This window comes from Scophthalmus maximus, chromosome 8 (assembly GCF_022379125.1).
Source record: "Scophthalmus maximus strain ysfricsl-2021 chromosome 8, ASM2237912v1, whole genome shotgun sequence".
NCBI classification, from domain to species: Eukaryota; Metazoa; Chordata; class Actinopteri; order Pleuronectiformes; family Scophthalmidae; genus Scophthalmus; species Scophthalmus maximus.
Window position 1 is genome coordinate 13,233,421 of NC_061522.1, and position 22,969 is coordinate 13,256,389.

The 22,969-nt window shown below is 41.5% G+C and overlaps 5 protein-coding genes across 27 annotated transcripts in view; 2 read left to right on the forward strand and 3 right to left on the reverse strand.

Annotated features, from left to right (window-relative positions):
- Positions 1–394: 394 nt before the first annotated feature.
- On the reverse strand, positions 395–4,561 carry LOC118312497 (HMG box-containing protein 4). 9 transcript variants are annotated; one of them, XM_035637142.2, is made up of 8 exons: positions 4,265–4,553; positions 4,055–4,167; positions 3,379–3,402; positions 2,828–2,867; positions 2,402–2,484; positions 1,727–2,092; positions 784–906; positions 395–659 (listed from the first exon to the last, which is right to left on the reverse strand). In XM_035637142.2, the coding sequence occupies exons 4-8, from the start codon at positions 2,841–2,843 to the stop codon at positions 615–617; spliced, it is 633 nt and encodes a 210-aa protein (XP_035493035.1). In that variant the 5' UTR covers positions 2,844–2,867; positions 3,379–3,402; positions 4,055–4,167; positions 4,265–4,553; the 3' UTR covers positions 395–614. The 9 variants fall into 9 exon arrangements, with proteins under 9 accessions (XP_035493035.1, XP_035493032.1, XP_035493029.1 ...); XM_035637139.2 differs by lacking the exon at positions 3,379–3,402 and having other exon boundaries at positions 2,402–2,489; positions 4,265–4,561; XM_035637136.2 differs by lacking the exon at positions 4,055–4,167 and having other exon boundaries at positions 3,379–3,399; positions 4,217–4,560.
- A 2,128-nt stretch (positions 4,562–6,689) lies between these two features.
- Positions 6,690–9,594, forward strand: LOC118312496 (heme oxygenase). The gene is made up of 6 exons (XM_035637134.2): positions 6,690–6,849; positions 7,004–7,060; positions 7,543–7,654; positions 7,764–7,979; positions 8,068–8,340; positions 8,463–9,594. Exons 2-6 carry the CDS (start codon positions 7,011–7,013, stop codon positions 8,634–8,636), a joined length of 825 nt encoding a protein of 274 aa, XP_035493027.2. The 5' UTR covers positions 6,690–6,849; positions 7,004–7,010; the 3' UTR covers positions 8,637–9,594.
- On the reverse strand, positions 9,560–13,298 carry rnf11a (ring finger protein 11a). Its single transcript, XM_035637144.2, has 3 exons — positions 13,164–13,298; positions 12,089–12,249; positions 9,560–11,304 (listed from the first exon to the last, which is right to left on the reverse strand). Exons 1-3 carry the CDS (start codon positions 13,260–13,262, stop codon positions 11,133–11,135), a joined length of 432 nt encoding a protein of 143 aa, XP_035493037.1. The 5' UTR covers positions 13,263–13,298; the 3' UTR covers positions 9,560–11,132.
- A 62-nt stretch (positions 13,299–13,360) lies between these two features.
- LOC118312500 (velvet complex subunit 2) lies at positions 13,361–16,491 on the forward strand. Of its 2 annotated transcripts, none has more exons than XM_035637145.2 (4): positions 13,361–13,491; positions 15,354–15,512; positions 15,595–15,720; positions 15,815–16,491. In XM_035637145.2, exons 1-4 carry the CDS (start codon positions 13,447–13,449, stop codon positions 15,878–15,880), a joined length of 396 nt encoding a protein of 131 aa, XP_035493038.1. In that variant the 5' UTR covers positions 13,361–13,446; the 3' UTR covers positions 15,881–16,491. The 2 variants fall into 2 exon arrangements, with proteins under 2 accessions (XP_035493038.1, XP_035493039.1); XM_035637146.2 differs by lacking the exon at positions 13,361–13,491 and adding an exon at positions 14,109–14,441.
- A 282-nt stretch (positions 16,492–16,773) lies between these two features.
- LOC118312495 (nuclear factor 1 X-type) overlaps positions 16,774–22,969 on the reverse strand; it is a 107,861-nt gene continuing 101,665 nt past the window's right edge. For all 14 annotated transcript variants that reach the window (XM_035637123.2, XM_035637125.2, XM_035637126.2 and 11 more), the window contains one exon: positions 16,774–21,685. In XM_035637123.2, the coding sequence (XP_035493016.1) occupies positions 21,671–21,685 (15 nt within the window). In that variant the 3' untranslated portion in view covers positions 16,774–21,670. The remainder of the gene's footprint in view (positions 21,686–22,969) is intronic.

Sequence of the window (22,969 nt, forward strand, 5' to 3'; positions counted from 1 at the left end):
TCAACATTATATTCTAGTATAAACTCAACAGGGAGTTTGTCGGAGAAGCACCAACACCAAATCTCTGTGATGCATCTCCACAGTGAATAACCCTGGAGACGGACGAGGTAACAGCTCCCGGAAGTGACGCTGAAACATCTTGACCACCCCCTGGTGGCCGGCTGAAGTTTAGGTCATAAAAACAGCCTGCTCCATGTTAGTAGATGGGATATGGGCTACGAATTCAAAGATGGTTTCTTTCATTTTAGGCTCCGAATTACATCACCAGCGCAAGATGGCGGCGCCAGCGTGCGGGATATTTTGGCTACAGTTGGAGGAAGCGGAGACTAGCCATCCATCTTCAAATACACTCTATGACTGTCAGACACAACAAGTCTGTGTCACTATTCAAATAAAGAAAAGTTGCAAAATTTTGTGTTCAAACACATATTTTAATTTCCCCCCCAAAAATTAAACTGATACATTGAAGTAAACTTGTGATTAACATAAAAATAAAGTGTTAAGTAAAAATAAATATTATTTTATAATAAAATAGATTTGATTCTTATTTTCCTTATGTGTCTTTCAACATATCCAAACATGCGAAGTGTGACCTGTGGGTTCTTCATCACTGCTCACAGCCCAGGCATCACATAGGCAATGTTTTCCAGAGTAGAGGCCTTAAAGGAGGGAAAGTGTTTCCTCCTTAAATCATAAAACACTGGCAGAACAATCGTGTCAATTGTGCATATGTAGAACTTGCGGATGATATGCAGTGTGTGTGTGTGTGCCCGTGTCTCTCACCAGCGTGTGTTGTGTGCAGCTCCTGAGCTCCGGTATCTGTGCGGTGAGGCAGGTTATCGGAGCCAGGGCACACAGCAGAGAGTCCAAGAGCAGAGACAAGCTGCTGGACACGCACACCATTTTCTGCAGAGACACACAACGAGGCAGAAGATGAAGAAGAAAACATATCAACACCAGAGCAAACTAACCAGCCAAGGATTATAATCTCTCACAGCCCTCAAAATGTCCTTCCATGACTTTTCCAAAAATACCTTTTTACAAATTTGTGTTGTTGTTTTGAAACTCTTCAAACATATATAACTGTAGTGTCACTGTTTTTCCTCCGTAAACGTAAATACATTAAAAAAAAAACCTTCAACACTTTCGTTGATTTAAAAAAACTATATATATATATTTTGGGCTATACATAATAAATTATCTAAAATGCTGGAAAAAAAGGCTTAAAAATAAGCAAATGAGAAACATTGACTACCTGAGCCCAAAACAAATATTCAAAAACTGTTCACTATGTAATTTAATTACATCCTGTGACATTTATTTGTACTGTACATAATTTGCAGTGTTGTGGGTGAAAAAGAAAACAAGATCATGCAATGGAACAAGTTGAATTTTAACTTTTTTCCATTTAAAGTGCAAACATTGAAACAACAGGTACCTTTTGGCTCTACGATGAAAACTGCCATATTTTTCTAAAAAATCTCAAAATCTTGCATCAAGATATAGAACATAAATTGTTTCAGCCCCATCTCACACATACTGTGTTTCTGTCCCTTGAACTCCACAGGTCTGTCTAGTGTTCATTTAGATGTGATGGTGCTCGATGCCTGGTACAGTGAGCTGAATTCATCATGATTTGAATGATTCAGTGCGGCTCTTCCATTATGAAGGTGCAGCCCCTTATCGTATAAAGCAACACAGACCAGCACTCAATGTGTTCACTCACATCTGTTTGCTGAAGATGGTGTCCAATCAGGGACAAGGACTCCCCCAAGAGGTGGAGGTGAGCAGCAGCACAGACGGGATCCCTGTCAGAGCAGCCAGGACTCGTGGATGTGGATCTGAGAGTGTCCCGGTCAGAAGCGGTGGGATTGCACATGGAACAAATGGGACTACAGGAGTCAGTCATGGGGCTGGAGACTGCTGGATTTAAGTCGATTGCAGTAGCAATGGTTGTCACTGGACTAGGGAGAGGTATGAAGGGACAAGGCCTCTGGATCATTGTCGTGTCAGGAGGGGAGACGGGTCCCATGACGGTGCCGTGCTGGTCATCTAGATAGAACGAGTACTCGAGCACGGAGCTTGGATTCGCCTGAGAGAAACACAAGTAGAAAGAGGATGATGATCTGAAGTGTATTTGCACAAGGGTTTTTGGACAATAGCCTGATCAATACTGTCATTTGCTGTGTCAGATGAAGGCAACAAGTTAAGTAGATTTCCTGTGAGAGTAAATATACCTGTCCTGACGCCAGGAGGAATGGGGTGAAATCACTGGCAGTTTATATCAATACTGAGCAATCAAAGAGTTTAATCAGCTTGAGGCTTGGAATTGATCAACTATTTTGGGTAAAGTTTTAACAAGTTTCCAGCCTACATTTGTCTGGCCTCAAAGTTATCTCACCTCTTCTTCTCCTCCTCGCACGCAGACTGGATAGGCAGGCAGGAAGTCCACTCCACAGAGTTCAGGTTCAGTTCCACAATAACCTGCACTTCAGGAGAATATTGTGAGCAACAGAAATTTGTCCTCAATTAATTCTTCACTTTTTTTAAAGGTATAATTAACAAGATAAGACAAAACCTATCATTACAGTCTAGTTATTTTATTTATAGATGACTCACATTTACCTACATTGTGATAGAAGATATCGTCTGCAATACGCCAGTATTCATATCTGTACTCTGATCTAATTATACATTACCCATTTTTTACATTCATAATAAAATGTTCCCTTTCTGTGGCCTTTGACGTTGCAGTCACAGGATTATACTTAACATAAAATCTCTACATAACAACACACACCTTTATCCAAACACCTTCACTTCTTACCAGACTGTTGTGTCATCTCGCTGACGAAGCCTTTTGGTTCCTGAAAAGGTTGGAGAAATAACCCATCATCATAAATTAAAACTTACAGTACCAATACTTGCATAAATCAACAATGAGAGAGTAATGTTAATATTCTTTTAAAATACATTTAATATGTAACACAGGAGGAGAGCATAACCCTACACATTCATAACTAGTCCTCAGGAATCAGTCACACTGTTGTAGAGCAGAGATGGAACAACGTGTTCCAAACTGCACAATTATTATGTGCATAAAGCCATAAACCTGCAGCCATAATGTAGCCCAGATCAGAGTTGACATGTCTGTAGTGATGTCTGCAGTGTTTTATGGTGCTGACGCATCACAAGGCTCGGAACTTTTCTCCGCCCTCATCACACCTGATGAGGCCTCACAAGGTGATGAATTCACCTTGTGAGGCCTCTTGGTGCCGTGTGCCTCCACATCTGGCTCTGCTTCCACCACATCCATCAAAAAAGTTGTGTTAGTAAGACATTTTCTTTTCTTCACTCTTCTTAGCTTCGTCCACTCACCAGGCCTGCTTCACCATTCGTCTGCTGTATACATCCAGCAATGACAGGCATTGAGTCAGACAGCAGGGAGTAACGTGCAGTTGAAAAGAAGGAACCATACAGTTTATAAGTGAACTGACTTTTCTGAGGATCCACTCAACACTTGACTGACATGTACTTGTTAGTTCAAGCTTCCTTTCTCAAATGTAAAGGTTTTATGCTTTTCTGTTTCATAAGTGTGTAAATTCAAATATCTTGTTTTTAGACAGTTGGTTGTACAGGTATTAAGACAAAATGAGTACAGTTAAAATAAGAATAGAATAAAATATACATATATGAAAATAATATACAATTAAATAGAAGTATATAAAACAATTTCACAGCAAAACACAGCAAGTTACAGGAGTGGCAGTACACCCAACAGTGTGCTCCATCCAATAGAATAGTGCAACACCATCTCAAAGTGAGTGATGTCATAAGTAGCAGAACGACAGTATGATATGATGTGATTATGAAATTATATTATCTGCACTAATGCTGAGATATGATGTAGTGCAAAAGCAGTAGTAGCATATTATTGTGTAGAGAATGTGCAGACTTGAAGCAGCCTGCGGACTGTACCGTTTCAACAACATCACATTAAAGATACTATTGCACTTTCCACATTGTTGAGCTTAGAACGCCGCCGTGTCCTCACTTAGTTCGACTGTGGCCGCCTGAGTCACACATTTCCATCCGTTTGTGGATTTCATCTGACTTCATGAACTGCTCTCGAGCGTCAGTCGATAAAAGCGGGTTGTGTCTCCGGACCTGTGGAGAGACAGGTGAGCAGCAGGTGAGCAGCAGGTGTCGTACCGACCTGAGTGAAACACGTCGCTTCGGCTGCTTCCTGATAAAAGAGCGTCACCTCCGGAGCCGTTGCCGAGCAACCTCTGTCAAGAAACATATGACTTTGCATAAGCGACCACAATTGCGGTGGAGCGACGCTTTCTGCATCGGCATCAACTCCACTTCCGCCTTCCGCTTTCCGCCATGCTGCCGGTTGTCTTTTCATTAAAGCCACGAGAGAGACCCGATGGAGTGACGTGTGATCATTTGACCAATCAGCGCAGCCATTTAGTAGGCAATCATTCTATTGGTCTGTGAACGTGGCGTAGATTCGCGATATTAAAAAAATGTCCAGAGTCGCCACAACGGAAGTCCAAAATGTAGACTTCAGATAGTTCCCCGGAAGTAAAAAAGAAAAAAGAAAAGAAAAGGATAGTTCCCGGAAGCTCGCGCAATTCGAATCCATTATTCAGATCGACAGAACTGCGATTTTTTGGTAATTAGTAGTCAAAAATGTATCGATTTACAATATAGTAGAAAGAAATGCCTGCGTAGCTACTCTATGTAGTTAGTCAATACGTGTTTTTAAATCATAAATAAATAATAAATAATCATAAATCACAATCCACTAAAATGCTTTAAATTCAGATTTGCTGATAATATACAATCTGATTATTTAAACGCTTTACCCTTCATAAGTGCAACACATTGATCCATTCTGCTGCTACTCTAATGCGCTGCTGCTCACTTCCGGGAACTATTGAGAGGCTGCGTGAAAAAAAGGTCCACTGGAGTGAACGGAGTTGTCGCGACTCTCATTAGACGGCAATGACGATTTCTACGGTTCAAAAGTAGTAGATCTTGGACTTATCAAGAACGATCACAATTTAAAATCTAAAGATCAGTCACTGCAGAACTGCAAATAGCTACAGATAAATACTTTATGAAGATTGGGCCGATTATGAGCATAAACTGAGCTACTTATCTTCAGTCTAATGTTTTGAAACAGCTGGTATGGTGCTTGGTACCTATACTGAATTAACTTGACTATATTGATATCATGATTGATCTAGAAGACCGAGCCTATAATGCAACATTGGTGTAACATATGGTGCAAATAGATGAGGTGAGATAATGGTGCAAAGGTTCAGGTCTAGACATTCTCAACAGTCAAATCATAATTGAAGGTTTGAAAAAAAAACAACTTGCGATTATTTTTGGGTAATCACCATTAGGGAGAAGTTAACTGATTTAATATGTCGCGGATAAATTCTCTCTTCTCCTTTGTTTGGTGCTCATGTGCAAGTTCATCTTATCTTTGGCTGGACGGGACAGTTGATGGTTAGCCTGAAGGCCGTCTCTGGACGTCGTAGTCTTAGATTATAGTTGATGGACATCTTTTAACAGAGGAGATACAATGGAGCCGTTCTGTTTGTTTAATGACAACATCATTCAGAGAGGTTTTTGGCACCCCATGCACCACTACTTGTTGATCTGTGTAAGGACCAGGAATCTCCTCAAACATGAGCACCTTGTAATAAATACTTCTGCTCAAGACATCTACTGTTTCCATCTTTTTGATTCAACTGCATCAATTTATCTATCACAATATAGATCACTGATCAGATGTGTAGATGTGTGGATTTGAAAACTAAACCAATGAAATCAAATGTATCCTGTTTTGAAATGTGTTTTTTTTTTTAATGAAGGCCTTTACTTAATGGTAACATTTAAAATCTGTGACCAAAGTGTCTTCAGCCCATACTTCTGTGTTTTTGCAGAATTGAGGTTGATCCTTTATTTCAAAATGTATTTTACAGGATGACAAACTTTATGATGCTTCATATGCATATTGCTTCTTTTTTTTTTAAACAAGCTTTTTGTGTTCTTTTTAAAGATTTCATTGACTTGAATCAGTAACAGAGTAATTTAAGCCATGTTTCAGCTCCTGATAACGAAAACAAGTATGGGCAAACTTATTGGAAAGGAGAATGTGATTTTTGGGTAACTTTGCACTTCCCACACTAAACCTGCACACATCTTTCTCATTATTGCCTCCTGTTCAACTGGAACCTTCTCTTTCCCTGTGTACACCGGAAGCGTTATCAGTAATCTAGTACTGTGCATGAACTAGTTTCTTATGAACTGAAAAACTGCTGTTGTACGGCCCCAAAGCAATCATGTGATTGTCTTCCTCTTAGTCACTGTTTCAACACTCCCTCCCTCTCCAGCGTCAGAAACTCACAGTCATGTTTAGTGTTGGCGCCTCCTCTCTCCTCCCGGGTTCAACTTTGGAATTCCAAAGCTGCACTGTCATGTTTAGCCCTCGCTCCCTCCTCCACTTCTAAAACTTCCTTACTCATGCTAAGCCCTGTAGTCCCACCCCTCAGCCACTTTTCCACCTCAGAGTTGCTGCATCGTGTTAAACTCTTTCCCTCCTACTGTTTTTGCTGAAGTTGCCTGATCATGTTTAGCTGAGACTAAGTGTCACCGTGTTCCTGTTTTCATTCAGCTGCTGGAGGGAGGAGACAGAGGAGGGCTGTATAAAAGAGGGACAGGACTGGACTGTACTCACACGGCACAAACTGTACCAGACATCCAGATCTGTGAATCTCTGTGGGAAACAGACCAAACTACCAAACCTAAAGGACGTCAGACTAACTGGTGAGTAAAACACAAACACTGCTCTTTTGTTTTGACTTTATAACCTCATATTGGTATTTTATGCCTCTTGAATCACTGCACAGTGTCAACGAGCATGCTTGAAGATGAGTTTTGTTCTATGAAAACTTATTTTCTGATGTTTTAATTTCTTCAGGGCCACAATGGAGACAGAGATGAAGACTCAGACGGCAGCAGAACAGATGACAGACAGGTAGGAATAAGCAGCTGTTACCTATTGTATCTCACATCACCAGAGGATAATATCTATCTGTGACATGGTTCTAGTGTTCCAACTGGATTTAGTTTTATACATCACAGAGATAACGGTCTTTAATTATAATTTATTTATCATACAACTATGGTGCAACATGGAAAGTAGGTCTCTAGTACACTATGTGCATTTTGTGTTTCTGTTTGCACAGGATTATCAGCTGTACATTGACCTACATTATAGATAAACATCTGTAGGAGCAGTATACAATATATTCATATACTATATCTGTACTAGCCTGAATTTGTCCTATATGTGTATTTCTTTTGTACCTCTCTTACCCTTATCCGTTTTCTCTCAGTTGTGCAAAACCATAGTAACCATAGTTAATCATTACTGTCGTCAGAAAGTACCCGTCTTCTTTTTTAATTAATCAATATTTGAGCTTTCCGTTTTTCATTATGATTCATTTCCCCCTGCAGGGATTTGTCGGAACAAATAAAAAAGGTGACCAGGGAGAGTCACGTCAGGGCAGAAAACACAGAACTGATGCTGAGCTTCCAGAGAGGTCAAGTCAGCCTTGCACAATATAAGGTAACATACAGTACATGCTGCTCAAACATTTTACTTATTATAGTCTAGTGGACACTGGGATTCCGATGACATTTGGTCTGACACCAACTCTCCTCCTTCTCCTTTTCAGCTCCTCCTGTGTTCGCTGTATGCAATCTACCAGGCCTTGGAGGAAGAGCTGGACAAGAACTCCAACCACGCCGGTGTCGCACCCATTTACTTCCCCACTGAGCTGGCCAGGCTGGAGTCCATTGAGAAAGACCTGGAATATTTCTACGGCCAAGACTGGAGGGACAAGATCGTCGTGCCTGCAGCCACTAAAAGATACTGTCACAGACTTCGACAGGTTTGTGCTTTAAAAAAACCCAACATGTCTCTGTTTGTCTGTTGTTTGATTATGACATAATATATATATATATATATATATTTTTCAGATTGGTCAAGAAAACCCTGCATTTCTAGTTGCTCACGCTTACACCCGGTACCTCGGTGACCTGTCCGGAGGGCAGGTCCTGGGTCGAATCGCCCAGAAGTCCATGGGGCTTAAGGGCAACGAGGGTCTGTCGTTCTTTGCCTTCCCCGGAGTCTCCAGCCCCAACCTGTTCAAGCAGCTCTACCGCAGCCGAATGAACAGCGTGGAGCTGACGGAGGAGGAGAGGAACGGCGTGCTGGAGGAGGCCGTCAGAGCCTTTGAGTTCAACATTCAGGTGAGGAGCAGTGAAAAAACTGAAACCAGAAGTGTCACTTTGAGGGCAGTTTCCCCCTAACCACTCACAACCGTTTATGTATTGACCAGCGGCTGATTGACGTTCTTGCTTTTGTTTCACAGGTCTTTGATGATTTACAGACGATGCTGAAGCTGCAGAATGATTCAACACTCTCTAAACCAGTAAAGACGCTCCAGGTCCCTGGAACCATTACCAACACGTTCCCTCTGCTGAGGCTGGTCCTGGGATTCTTTGTGGCTGTAACTGCTGTCAGTATGGGAGTCTACGCTTTTTAGAGACTGTATACAACAACATGCACTGTAGATTTTAAGATCTCCACTTTTTTTTTTACTGTAATACTTTGAATTCTGTAAATAAGATTTAAACTTTCTATAAATAACAAAATACTGTGCAATATTTTTTAGAATTTAAAAAGAGGACCACATTATGTGCATTGGCTTTTCAAACCAATGACCCACGCAAGAACATATGAAATATTTACGATTATAATGCTGTAAATGTGTTTTTTAAGAAAATACTTAAGAAAAGAAAACAGTCTCCTTCATATTTGTGAAGTTTTTGTCTGTGCATAGGTTGGCACTGTTCATGCATACATTTGTTTTTTAAATAATGGGTTGTAAGATAATGCTGATGTTCACAGTCCTGCTGGCATTTTCACTCATATTTTGGCCTCTGATCATGTGCCTGCAGCTCATCTGGGACTTGGTCATAAAAATGTCACGGTTCCCAAGATTAATGAACGCAATTGTTGGTGAATCCTCAAGTACAACCAGTTAGTTTTGTTGGCTTTTCATCCAACTGGCACCTTATTAAATTGTGCTAATGATTATTTTCATTATTGATCAATTTCTTATCAATTTCTTAATTACTCTATCAATAATTTGTTTGCCTCCATAAATGTCACAGTTGATTATCAAATCCAACAAAGATTTACGTTCTGTCAATGGACAAAAAAAAACAACGACTTTAAATACATGTGATATGTGTAACTTGGAGAATACATGTCAGTATTAGAAAAGACTCAAATACAATAAAATAGTTTCTGTCCCTTTCCTACCATACCTGTACAGCATGTTGGCACAAATAGGATTGGTAAATTTCAGGCCTGTAATTGAACACATTTTGTAACTGGACTCACTTAACAGTATTCCACGTGTGATTATGTTGTGTCAAAATAAGGAGAAAGCATGCTCCGCAGTGACCTCTTCGGCTTTATTAAATATTTAAGAAATAGAACATTGTACTTGTGTAAAGTTTGGTATCCCACTTTTATCAGGTTTTCATGGTTTTTCTCAAACCTGTTTACTGGTGGCACACACACACGACATGTTAAATCACAAATTGGTTGTTAGCAGCCAGAGAAAACATCTGGCTTCTTCATAGGCCTGTTTGACAGTGACACAAATCAGTGCTGGTATCTGTCTCGCAACCGTGGACAACAACAAACCACACGTCGTGTGAGAAATGATTGTACTTCACTGGAATTGACTGACCTCAACCTTAAAGGCACAGCAGCCTGAGTAAATCACAAATATCCTCTTATCCTCACTTGCACTGTACAAAACTTTAAAAAGCTGAATTAATTTAGCTTTACATTCAGGATACATTCCTATCTACTGCTGCAGCTTCTCTCTTACCATTTGACTTGTTTGTGCTAAACATTATGCAGTTGGTATCAGAGAGTACACTTCTCATACCAAAAGATTAAAAAAGATGTTTTTTGACCAGAACCAGGAGCTCTGGAAATGCATCACTTGCTGTAAGAAGGCCATCGATACAAAATAAAATCCAACAGCTTCAAACTAGAAAAAGAAGTTACCACAACAGGGTTCAAAACAGACAGGGTCAATTGACAATGCTACCTCAAACATGCCACCAGTCTCTACTCACATCCCCTCAACACACACACACACACGCACACACCTACAGTATCTATGCTACAGTGTGCCAGATGAGGGGTATCCCAGTGTGCTTTGAGAGGGACTGCACAGCATATCTAGTCTTTGTAAATGTCACTGACAGTAAAACTATGAAAAGGACACAAACACACAAAGGGCAAAGCAAAGGACAGGATCCATTGTGAAAAGGCAAAAAAACTAAATAAAACCAAAACAAACGGATTCACATTTATAAAAGCAGCATCAAAAGAAAGCTTGAGTACAGACAACAAAGCAGAGTCAAACAAAACAGAACTGTTCTCTGAAATCTTTGACATGCTCCTGAATGAGTGGGATACCTCTTCACTTTTTTCCCTGTGTTTTTATCTCAGAAGCCTTTTTTGAGACATTCAAGGCCACGGGTTCATTTCTAAAACGACCCTTCATGTTTTCATTAGTGATCCAGACAGTTAACGCTATCCAGCTGATCAAGACTTATCTCCTGCATTTTCTCCTTTGACATAAAATATTGCACATTATGTCTTGAAAGGGGAATTAAATGACATCGGTGACGTGCATTCAATTACCATATAAAAATCACAAATTAAAACACACCGTCAGATATTACAGTGCAGTAATATTTTGCTACTTGTGCAGCTTTCCATATTCTTCATATCTGGCTTGATTTGGCACACTGGCCTACTTTTAAAGGCAAAGAGTCAGACCTAAGAAATGTAGTTTGCAGTTTTTCGACATCTGCTCGCGTCCGAAAACACACTCCAAACATCTGCATAATGCCACATCACCCCGGCTACCTGTCTGAACAGCTAGGACAGTTTTCGCTAACAAAAAGGTGCAGTTACTTTTAGGCAGGAGCGGCCACCTGGTGGCTGCTCAGTTGGTTTCATAAGAGGACAGCAGGGCTGCGTCTACCGGCTCCATGCAGGAGGGGCAGGTGAAGGAGCGCATCAGCCAGGGGTCAATGCAGTCCACGTGGTAGATGTGAAGGCAGGGCAAGAACCGGATGGGAGCGGCATACTCAAAGTCCATCATGCAGATCACACACCTGGGGGAGAGAGAAGCTCTTAATCTTTCTTATTCACGTTCAGGGAAAAAAAACTTGCCTGTAAAATTAGGTCAGGTTAATCACTTTTACAGATTTTCCAACAGAATACAGTCCAGCAAGCACTGTTGAAAATTGAACATATCCTCATAGATCTAAATGCTCATTTCAACCAAGTATAACTACATTTGTGTAATTTATTATTGATAATAAATTATCCAGATAGCATTTCTCTTTATTTTAAAGAAACAAAGAATATACCATTCTTTTACCTCACGTTGAATGTTTCCAATGTACTATTAAGGCACCTGATATCGATTTCATTAAGCCCCATGTTGAGTCAGGGCAATGCATCGATGCCTGCTGTAAACATTTGTGTTGTATAATGAACTATGGTGTTGACCGAAGTAAGTAAGCAGGTTATTCACTCTATAACTTGATCACCTTCTGACCATAGAGCCATGAATATATGATAAGATAGATATTTGTAAGTAATTTACTTTTTGCTGTATTTAAATTGCAGTTTTATAATCTCACTACATTAAGCTAGATTAAGACCAATAATGATGGCAGTCAGCCCCGGCTTCCATTGGTTAAAGTGTACAACTGTGCTTCATTTACATTTGGATAACACACCAGTCTTTGTTCGATGTGCTTATAGTAACTGCAGGAATGATCAATCCAAAACGCTATAGGTTTAATTTAAGGCTTTATTTAGAAATTTAACCTGCTGCTATAGATTTTCCATCAAATAAAGAGAAATGAGTTTTGCATATTTGAGACTCACTCTTTCACTTTCTTGTCAGTAGGGTCGGAGCCGAAGTCGAAGACTCCTCTGGGCAGGTGGTGGATGAGGCCGATGCGCTGGGCGATGCGGACCTGCTCCTCCTCGGTCAGCTGGCTGGCCAGGCGACTCTGACCCGGGGTGGGATGGTACACGGGTTGTTCCTGGGAATGAAAGAACAGAGGGAAACTCGCATCATGTATGATGATGAGAGTCCTTGTCGAAGGGGGGTTTTACATATACAGAAGAACAAGGAGTCATCACACGACGAGACAAAAGACACAGGGACAGACGAAAGACAACTGTGACCCTATAGCAAGTAATGCTGATCTGGGGTGCTGTTGAAAAGGCAAAAGGTTGAGCACAAACTGTATAGAACTTCGTTTTCTGCCTTGTTTACTGCACTTTGGATGAATTGACAAATAAACACTATTTATGGGACTGTTTTTTTAAATCAACCTCTGTTTACTTGATCGCCCCTAAAACCTGTGCACAACGCTTCATGCCCGTGTTCCTTCTGCACTGGAGGCGGACAGATGCTACATCTCTGCGGCCGACACGTAAATATTGATATTTGTCAAACTGGTGTCAGTTTGTTAAGTTTTAAGCGACGAACTGAACCCCACCATGTCGCCGTGCTCCAGGTAGCAGGGGGATGAAAGCCAGCTAATGTGTAGTGATGACGACACACACACTATGTTGTTAGTCTTGGCATCATCTGGGATATTGGTTATCATATCATATTTCAAAATAAAGCTTACCTGCTGTCTGTGTTGTAATAACAGTAAACTCAATGTATTTGGTGTTAGGACGAAACTAAATATCATCTCGGGGTTTTTGGGAAACACGATCGACATTTTTCATCATTTTATGACAAAAAACAACAACTAATCGATTAATCGGGAAAATAATCGTCAGATGAATCGATAGTGACAATAATCGTTAGTTGCAGCCCTTTATAACAGATGTGTGCAGCGGTGTGACAACGCTTCTACCGGCACACTCTTTCTCAACACGTCCGTTTAAGTACAGACACTGATCCCCGGAGTGTAGTGGACCCGAGCCCCGGGCTGCTCACCTGGTAGGGCGGCGGAGGCTCTCCGGGCAGGCTGCCCCCCTCCGACTCGTTCAGCAGCGACAGGTCATCCGCGCCTTGGGAAAACAGACAGTTCCCCATTGAACCGAGAGCAGCATGAAACGAAAGGCTGACAGACACGGATGAAGTGTCGACTACAGCCAGCTGACCGTCTGCACGCGCCTCGTTAGCTCAGCTAGCTGTTAGCTCGACGCTTGTTGTCATTCCGCGAGGAGCGGGACGGAGAGTGGACAGCGGAGGCGACGTCGCCTCGCTCATTCACCAGATGTCGGGCCGTGCGGTGGCCGGTGAAGGGGCCGATGCCAACAAGGTGAGCCGCGGTAATGAGGTGGGTCGAGTGTGTCGGTTCGTCTGTTTACAAAAAACAAAATAAAGACCAAAGTAAACACCGGAAGTGTCGTCATCAGGTAGCTCGTATATTCTCAGTCATTCAAAATAAAAGCGGAGACTGTGTTGAAACAATTATTCCACAGACAATTGTTATTAATATCTTTAGTGTCATCTGGAAAGGACATAAACTAGTCATACACATTATTATCATGCTTATATACCTTGCAAATTCTATCGGCATAACGTCAATATTTGGAAAACCAAACAATTCCTCTTACGAATTTGTGTACAGGACACACCTCTCTCTATCTCTCTCTCTTTTAGAGATAAAAAGTGCCTATACATATGTACTCGTAGTCGTACATTGTGTAATGGAAGTCAATTGGTGGTTCATTTTGTAAAGAAGTCTTTTAAAGGCTGTTGACAGGCCATCTAATCTGTTATGTGTTATCTAATCTGAGCTACTTCAGTCAATCTGAAGTGAAACTGGTCTGTGGAAAAACAGCAGGTTCCTTTTTTTAATTCTAATCTGAATTTAGAGAGAGGGTAGTTCTTTTCTGACCTTTCTGAGAGCTCTAATTTTGAAATCCAAAATCAGAACTTCCTGATGGTGGGCTCGGTTTGATCTTCCAACTGACGTGAAACTCGTTTCTCAATAATAGCAGTATCAAAGACAAGATATGACATTTAGTTTATTATTTATTTAGTACATTGTTATTTCATTAATTTAGTTTTATGTCTGTGTATCTCGGTATTTATTTTAATGATGGGCTGACAGAGTACTTGAGTGGACGTGCTCCGGAACGTTGCATGTGTTGTGACTGTGATCGACTGCGGTGCATTTCCGCTTCCCACCGAAGTATACGGTCGCGTCGCGCTCCAGCTGCGGTTCGATGGTTCGATTGAGGACCTGAAGTGGCTTCAGACATGGTGAGAGGAAGAGGTGACGCGAGTCTCACAATAACGAATCGTTAGAATTATTCTAATACAGAATTAGTCCCTTGTGGAGCGACTTCAGCGTCACACTCGGGATAGTTCGCTCGCTGATTTCTGCAGTCGTCATAGCAACACACTTTTCACATCCTAAACATGTGAGACTGGTACCTGACGTGCTATTTCAGATTCACGTTTTTTTTTACATTCACCCAAATATGATGCTTTGACTATATATATATATATATATATCGTGCCTTGAGTGGTAATGTATGCTGTGAAATGAAATGTATTGTTATTATTTGGCGCTGTACAAATAAGATTGAATTTGATTTGATTTTAAATTGAGAAGGGCAACAACTGACAAGTATCTCGCAGTCAGAGATGAGGGTGAAACATGTAGAAATACAAGTGTGTGTGTGGTCATGGATCTAAAATTCCCAGAGTGCAGCCACTCCTTATTCCCCGAAATCAAACTGGACTCATTCTGTAAATATTCACTCACATTCAATTTGCATTTGTATCTCCATACATTATTATTCTGAGTACAGTCTGTAATTGTGGTGGAGAATACTCAACTCCTTTAATTTCAATTGAATCATTCATTAATGAATTAATAATTCCTACTATTTATTTACATGTGAAAACAGCAAAGCTTTGCAGTTAATGTGTGGCATCCTAGTTCTCATCACTCATTGAAGTGTACACTTGCGGAGAGACAGAGTTAATGGAGAGATATCTTCAGGACCTGGATTGCTCAATTTCTATAGAAAAACAAACCCCTCAACCTTTTTTCATATTTACAGAAAAACCAGTCAGAAAAGTCGCTGTCAGACAGAGGGTAGTGGAGTGGAGTCTAGTTTGGATAAAAGGTGGGTCTTTCTCTGATGTCACTCTTCATACATTTAGGACACAGCTCTTCTGCCACCACCGCCTCTGCCACCGCCTCAGCCAGGAAGCTGGGCTCCCAAAACCCACCTGAAACCTCAGGACGCTGCAATGCCTTATAACATTCACCCTCCCATCCAGGAGACAAATCCGACAGCGGGGGCGCTACCTGATGCTCAGGTATGTGTCTTCTTCACCATCTGTAGTTAACGTTGTTGTGAGACCCTCAAAAGATCTGATTGTGAAACCCCTCCATGGCTAGGGTGAAGAAGCTCCACCGATATTCCAAGAGCAAGATGGACAAGAAGACAATCACTCTGACAGTGAAGAGATATGCCCTCCGGTGCAGGAAACTGACCCTGCACCACAGGCGTGTCACGACCCACAGGTAGATCATATTTCAGTAGATGTTCTTTCTTTTTTGTCTTTCCCTGTCACATAAAACACGAGAAATAACTGTTTTGTTTTATTTGTGTCTCAAGGTCACAGAGCAGCAAGATGAACAATCCACTCACATGGACCTGGCTGGAGAAGGCCGATTGGCCTGAAGCACTTTAGTTATGAAATATCAAAGCTGTGTATTTACTTGAAAATGCTGCTCTGAGCTCCACCTGAAACACCATAACGTGGTATAATTGAGAAGGCACGTTGCTTTATGTCCAGGCCAAAGATGTTTGAACATGTTATTTCAGCCTTCAGTCAACTTCAATCTCATTACCTGCAGCAGAGCAGATCATTTAGAGCTTTGCTTTATTCATACAAATCCCCACCGTATACTTTATAGTGCCTTTGAGATGAAAGCTTGAAGATGGACATTTTTAGTGACATCTAAAAGAAGCAGATTGTAAATAACACCAAAATTATAAAATATATGGACCGAGAGTAACAGTAATCTGAATGTATATATATATAAGTTGTCACTACTATTCCTTAAAGGGAAACTACCACATATTCCACAAAAAGGTGTTTTGTCATTGGAGGTATTATTCACCCTGTATCGTTTTTCTCTGTATACTCTGAGTTTAGAGTAGCGAACTGAAGGTGATTGACAATCATATTGCTCAGGATTTAATTTAATCTCATTTCGTGTTTTCTAATTGCACATTTTGATCAGATTTGTTTTTGCCTCCTTTAAAATAAAACATGAATTAAATCCAAACCTGTTGTAGAAGATTCACAATTTCAACTGCTTCAAGGAAACTTAAAAATACTGTGGTGGTCATTCTTCAATGTCCCTTAAACAAAGAGTCTACAGCCATGCTTGGAGCAGAGTTAAATGCTAATCATTATGCTAACACGCTGATCTTTGTCAGCATGATAGTCCTATTTTTGTGCTATACCCATTGTTATTGCAGTACGTCTTGCAGCTCCAGAGCTGATTTTTTTCTATTCAAATGTAGGGATCAGTCTATCGAAAGAAAGAAATGTCACGGCAAGCGGGTACAGTCAAGAACATCCTTTTTATTCAATCAGGTGCTGCTCTTCTCAAACTGTGTTTTTCTTCTTATGGAAAAGAAACTGTAATTAACACATGCATTTCACCTAGAGCTCTGGGGGTGTTCTCACAAAGAAGTGGTGCTGCACTGAGGGCGAAGACAGAGGCGTAGAGGTGCTGGGAGTCAGGGGGCCTAAGGTGCTGCCTATTATACCGATAACCATACGCGCTGAAGAAGATAAAGAACAAAATAAACAACAGAACAAAGACACGGAGCAGTCCAGCATGAGGTGGTCAGAGGAGAAAAATGGAGGGACTGAGAGATTGGGTTCATGCTGGCTTTTTAGCTATCTGGTTGGTGTGTTGTAAATGGCTAATACTGCTGCGAGTTTCACTTTGTGAATCCCGACGTGAACGATAGTTATTCACTTCAAATGATCGGTTTGAATGGATGTGGGATAAGTCCTGGAAATGCAACGCCCCCTCTTTCAGCCTCATGCAGGACAAGTCCGGTTATAAGGTGCTTGTAGCTTTCATTTACAGTCCAAGGCGTCCTCTAAGAGGGCCTAAACGACAGCATACCCTGATAGCAAATATTAAAAGAAATCCAAATTAAAAAGAAACAAAATGGGGGGAATAAAACAAAGTCAAAAATAAATATCTAAAACAAAAGAGCAAACTCTTATCCTAGTCCAAGCAGCCCTTTTCCAACATCCCAAAGCAGTCCATCCAGCCCTCTTGACCCCATTCGTCTTCTCTGTAAACCTCTTCAATCCCAACCCGTCATCCCTTCCTAACCCACCTAAAGACACCCCCAAAAGCCCGTCAGCATAATTTGTTCACTTACATTAGCTGTTGAATGGAGAAGCTGAAGAAGATGGGTATGGTAATACAATGTGAAGCATACAGACAAGAATAACATGTGAGCTAACTGCATTCTGCTCAGACAAAAGTTTTTTCGGCAATATTTTTTTTCGCCCTCTTGACAGCAGAGAGGGCAGGAGAGAGAGAGAGAGAGAGAGAGAGAGAGAGAGAGAGAGAGAGAGAGAGAGAGAGAGAGAGAGAGAGAGAGAGAGAGAGAGAGAGAGAGAGAGAGAGAGAGAGAGAGACGGACACATAGTTACAGACTACTCCAGTGTCTAAGAGAAAACAGACAGTGGAGACAGAGGGGAGGAAAAAAGCAGGAGCTGAACGAGAACAAGTTTTTTTGCCTTTTCAAATTTTTTTTCATCATTTATCAATAAAAAGTAAAGAACTAATTCACACCAGTTTCCTTTTGTACTACATATATAAACACACACACACACACATATATATAAATATATATATATATATGTGTATATATATATGTATATATATGTAGGCTTTTGAAAAGGAAGAGGGGATATAGGGGAGGTACAATGGAGGGGATTCATTTCCAGCCGGAGGAAAAAAGTTGCCCCTGAGCGCTGAATGGGTAACGACCTTTTCCCTCCTCGCAGCACTCAGGGGCATCCTGCTACCTCGAGCCATTTAAAAAGAAAAAAAGAAAGAAAAAAAAGGGGCGATCTGGATTACAAAATGGAGTCTGTGAACAAAAGGCACTTTTAAGGGACAACCTTTAACTGCTGGGAAACTATACACTACAGCACGAGCACTATAAGAGTAATTTACAGAGGAGGGGGTGGAACAGGGGAGAGGCTCACCTTGCTGTCTGTTTCATAAAGGATTCAGACCTCATTTTTCTTTTGCCTGATTTCAAACTACTTTTTTTGTGTGCCAATTGTCTAGTGTTTCTGTTTTGTGTACAGGAGACAGAAGGTCTTATAACTCTTTTCACTTCCACTCAGGTGTCTCACCACAACTTGCTGAGCTCTATCTGAGCTCTATCCAGCTCTAGGAACGTATTAAGATGATCATGGGAATAAAAAGATTTCTGGGGATGAAGCATCTCCCACAGCACCGGGAGGAGCTTGTGTGATTAAAAAAAAAGAAAGAATTCAACTAGGGGTTTGTTTTGTTTTTGCTGGTGAGTTTCAGGCAGTGCATTGGTACGTGTTTTTTTGAAGAGTTCCTAGGGCTTGACAGTATAGGTTTTTATTTTCTCTAAAGGTTGAACCAAAATGCCTTTTGTGTCACAACCTTAAGGAACAGGAACCTCTCCCCCCACTCAATACAAATAGAAGAATACAAATAGAGAGAGGAATAATGCTGTTTCCAAAATGGTCTGTTATTTTTGTTCATTACCATTCATTTATAATAATTCTGAATGTACTTTATAGTGTTAAAGCACCAGTTTTCATTTCATGATAGAGAATTTTTTTCCTGAAGTTATGTAGTTTTTTTTTCCTTCAGCCCTCCCACATTTTTATAAACAAATGATTACACATAAAACATTTTTTAAAAAAAGAGACAAAAGGAAATAAAAACAAATACCCCCAACATACAAAGACTAGGATTTTCATGGCCCTCTAGTTTAGAGTCCCGGAGCTTACGGACTTGAAACAAATACATTTTTTTTTCTCTTTTCTCTTAGCTTTCTTAAAAATCTCTAACAGACAAACACAATGATCTACCCAATGCATTGCACGTGGCTCAATCGACACATATGTTTCAATAATAATACTTTCCATCAAAAAACAAACACTTTTTTTTTTTCTTCAAACCTACTGTCGATTTTTGACATGTTCATCTAGGTATTATAATGCTGCGCTGCAGATGGCGGTGGCGTGTGACGTTTGAATCGTACGGGTAACAGTAGGGTGATGTTACTGAAACGGGTTGTGTGTGGGGGGGTGAAAGTTCAGAAAATAACTAGACTGCCAACAAGCTCATGTAGTAAAAGTTAAAAGGAGCATATATCATAAATATATATGTATAAGATCTCTCTCTGTCTTTACAAAAAAAAAAAGGTTTGCAGTCCTCTATAAAGATCTGTCCTAGGCCAATGGTTTCCACATGCACCAACGCTACCATTCCCCGTAGCTTTAGCTTATATGTGGGAAGAGAACCTGAAGTCAAGTTTATTACTAATTGCATGAAGGGAATACAGAGGCACTTTCATATAATGTTATAGTCTTGATATATGGTTTTAGTACATAGAGCTAATGTTACTAAAGAGGCTGAGCGCGGGGTCTCAGCCCTGTTTACCATCCCTGCAAAACAGAACCAACAGCTAGGCAGTCCAGTTATTTTGTGAGGTCGGCTTTTGTTGGATTGTGTCATGGTGAAAATAATACCAATGGCAATTTCAATGTGAACATTTACATAGAAAAAATATCTCAAATTAAAAATACAAATCTTAAGTGAATGAAAAACCATTAACAAAGGCAGTTTGGAGAACCAAATATAAAGGCTTCCCTTTATTAGTTTATGTCGGGTTGTCGGTGGTGTTAGTGTACATCATCATGTGGGTGCGTGCGCGCGTCTGTGTGTGTGTGTGTGTGTTTTCCTCTGGGTTTTCCTGTGACGGGACTAGGGGCTACAGGGCGAAGCAATGCAAGGGATGCATGTGATGAGCTGTTGCTATCGTGCTGTCCATACATGAGAGATTTGAGAAACTGCTGAAAACTGTTTTGTTGAAAATCTGTTAAGCTGAAATTCAAGCGTGTTTTACTGCAAACTAAAGAAAAAGGCTATGACATGCAAGAGAAGGTTAAAACAACCCAAGTGAGACAAAACCAAAACCAAATCCGGCAGAAAAAACAAAACACACCTACAAACAAAGTGAAAGCTAATAATATGAAGTTACTGCTGCATGTGCATTCCTGTAAATTAACTTCCATGTCTATGCATAATAACAAGATGATATTGTGAGTGGTTGTGTTACAGACTATTCTCGAGAGGATGGTCTGTGTGTGTATTGTATGCAAGCGCGTGTGTGTGTATGCATGTTTGTGCGTGCTGCTGTTTCAGGGCCGAGACCTAAATGTCAGCACAGCCACATTCCTGTGGTGGCCGCCAGCCTCCATTCACCTCTCTAATCGCTCATCTGACCATCGATGTGCAATACTGTTCATCCCTTATCAAAAATTAATAGTGCATAGGTGAGGGGGACGAAAGAGCACATGTAGAGTTAGTGTTATGACTGTCTGTCGTGTGTTCACTCGCTCGCACTCGCCTCATGGCTATCACTTCTCCCGCAGCAGGACGCCCTGTTACTTTGACAGGTAAACAAAGACCAGCCACTTAGTGCATATATGTCACACCATAGGATGGTGTCACCATGATTGGCCAATCAGAAATGAAAGAGGCTCAGGGCTGAGCGAATGAAGCGGCAGAGTGTGGCGACCACACGGGCACGGGGCTGTGATCTCGGTCTGGACCCCGAGTAGCACTGAGCTCTGGGTGAGGTGGGGAGGGGTGTGAGTCGGGTGGGACCATGGGCCTCGGGGAGAGGCAGGTGGAGAGACACATGGATATGGAGGCGTGCAATTTGGTTGGAAATCTTTTTAACTTTCTTCCCATCTGACTTCATCATTTACCACTACTTGTTCTTTTTGGATCTCCCAGCCAATGCATGGAGTTTCATTGTGGAGACAACAAAATGAAAAAAACATAAGAAAAAGAAACAAAAATGTATGATTGGTCATTTGTCAGGTTACCATATTGCATTTTCTTTCAGACATTTCATGGTGTGTGTGAGACAGTTCCTCATCCTCCTCTTCCTCGCATTCTGAGTCTGTCCACTCAATCTCATCGAAGCCTCCTGGATAAAGGGGGACGACGGTTCCTGTCCAAATTGTGTTGGATTGGGGCAGCGTTGGGCTTTTCGGGGTTCTGTAGTAGTACTTTGAATAGTGTTGGCGAGAGAGAAAGACCTTTTCAGTGTCAGCAGTCTGTTCTTGATCAGCAGTGATGTATTTGTTTTTCAAATTTCCAATTTTCATGACACAATTTTAGCTGTTGATTCAGAGAGGCCTTGTCAGAGGAACCAGGACTGTGGAGGAGAAACATGAAAAGGAAATTAGTCTCAAAACAACATCAGCAGGTTTACATAAAGATTCAGTCTTGACCCGCACGCACACAATAACATTAGGGTCAGGACTTAGTAAGATATATCTGAGATGCCTTAATGCTGAGTAAAGGGACAGAAACCAGAAGAAAAACTTTGTGTCTCTACAACATCCTTCTATTTTCCGGAGGTAAGCCGATCAGTTCTCTTTGGGCCTCCAACCAGAAGGCATATGCAAAGCACAGTCGGAAACCACTAGCGCTTCATCCACTAGGTGGCCACCTACAACTCCTTTTCTCCCCTACATGTACTCGGTGAACTCAGCTGTCCCATACGGTGTCGAGGAAATTATTACCTCAACATATACTTGCTGTTTTTAGGAGGGCTGACTCCGCCTTTCTACTCATTAAAAACACTTGTGTTATGACAGAGCTACAACAAGCTTTGCTGCTGCGGTTTTTGTGTCCGTCTGAAGGGCTTTCCAGTGAGCAAAGACAAGACTAAAACTGCCCCGTCATGCGCTACCAGTTTACATGTAAAATGATCCTCCTAATATGTCTCTGCTCTGTGGGCCAGAGTGGTCTCAGGCTACACTGTAAAGCTATTGAGGGCAGCTACTCCGGGGATCTGGTTTCCTCAGTTTGATAAGAGGGCAGAGTGGAGGCTTTGGCACCGGCTGAGCTGTTCTGGCTGCCTCTGACATTCCACAGGCCTCGGCCCGGGGGAGAGCAGCGAATCACCCCATCTTCAACAGCATACACTCTGTTGTCCCCCATTCTCGCAAACTCAGATGAAGCTTTAACCCCCGTCAACTTCAGTTTATCCTCCGCCACCTCTGCCCCCGCCCTCCTACCCATGATTCTTTGGTGTTTGTAGATAACTCCTCCTCCTGGCTCCCACTTCCTTTAACCCCCTTCGCTCTCCTTTCCTCTCCCTCTCTCACTCCAGCCCTCCCAATGTAATCCTTGGCAGTGGAAAGTGACCCCCCTCTCTGAAACCCCCCCTTCAAGTCCAAGTTCAACTGCCTATGACATCATGTCTGGTTGCTGCGGGCAACCAGACAGCCGGGACGTGACTGTGAAGTGCAGTGAGCTTCAACTAACTCCCTCTCTCTTTTTTCCCTCCCTTTCTCTCTGTCCCTCTTACTTTTTTCATACATGCTCTCTTATCTCCCTCGCTTGTCCTGCATAGCTGAGGTCTCACCACTAGAGAGCTCCTCAGTCCAGCTTTTCTCCGCTTCTCGCGCTGACTTCAGCGGGAAGACTCTCT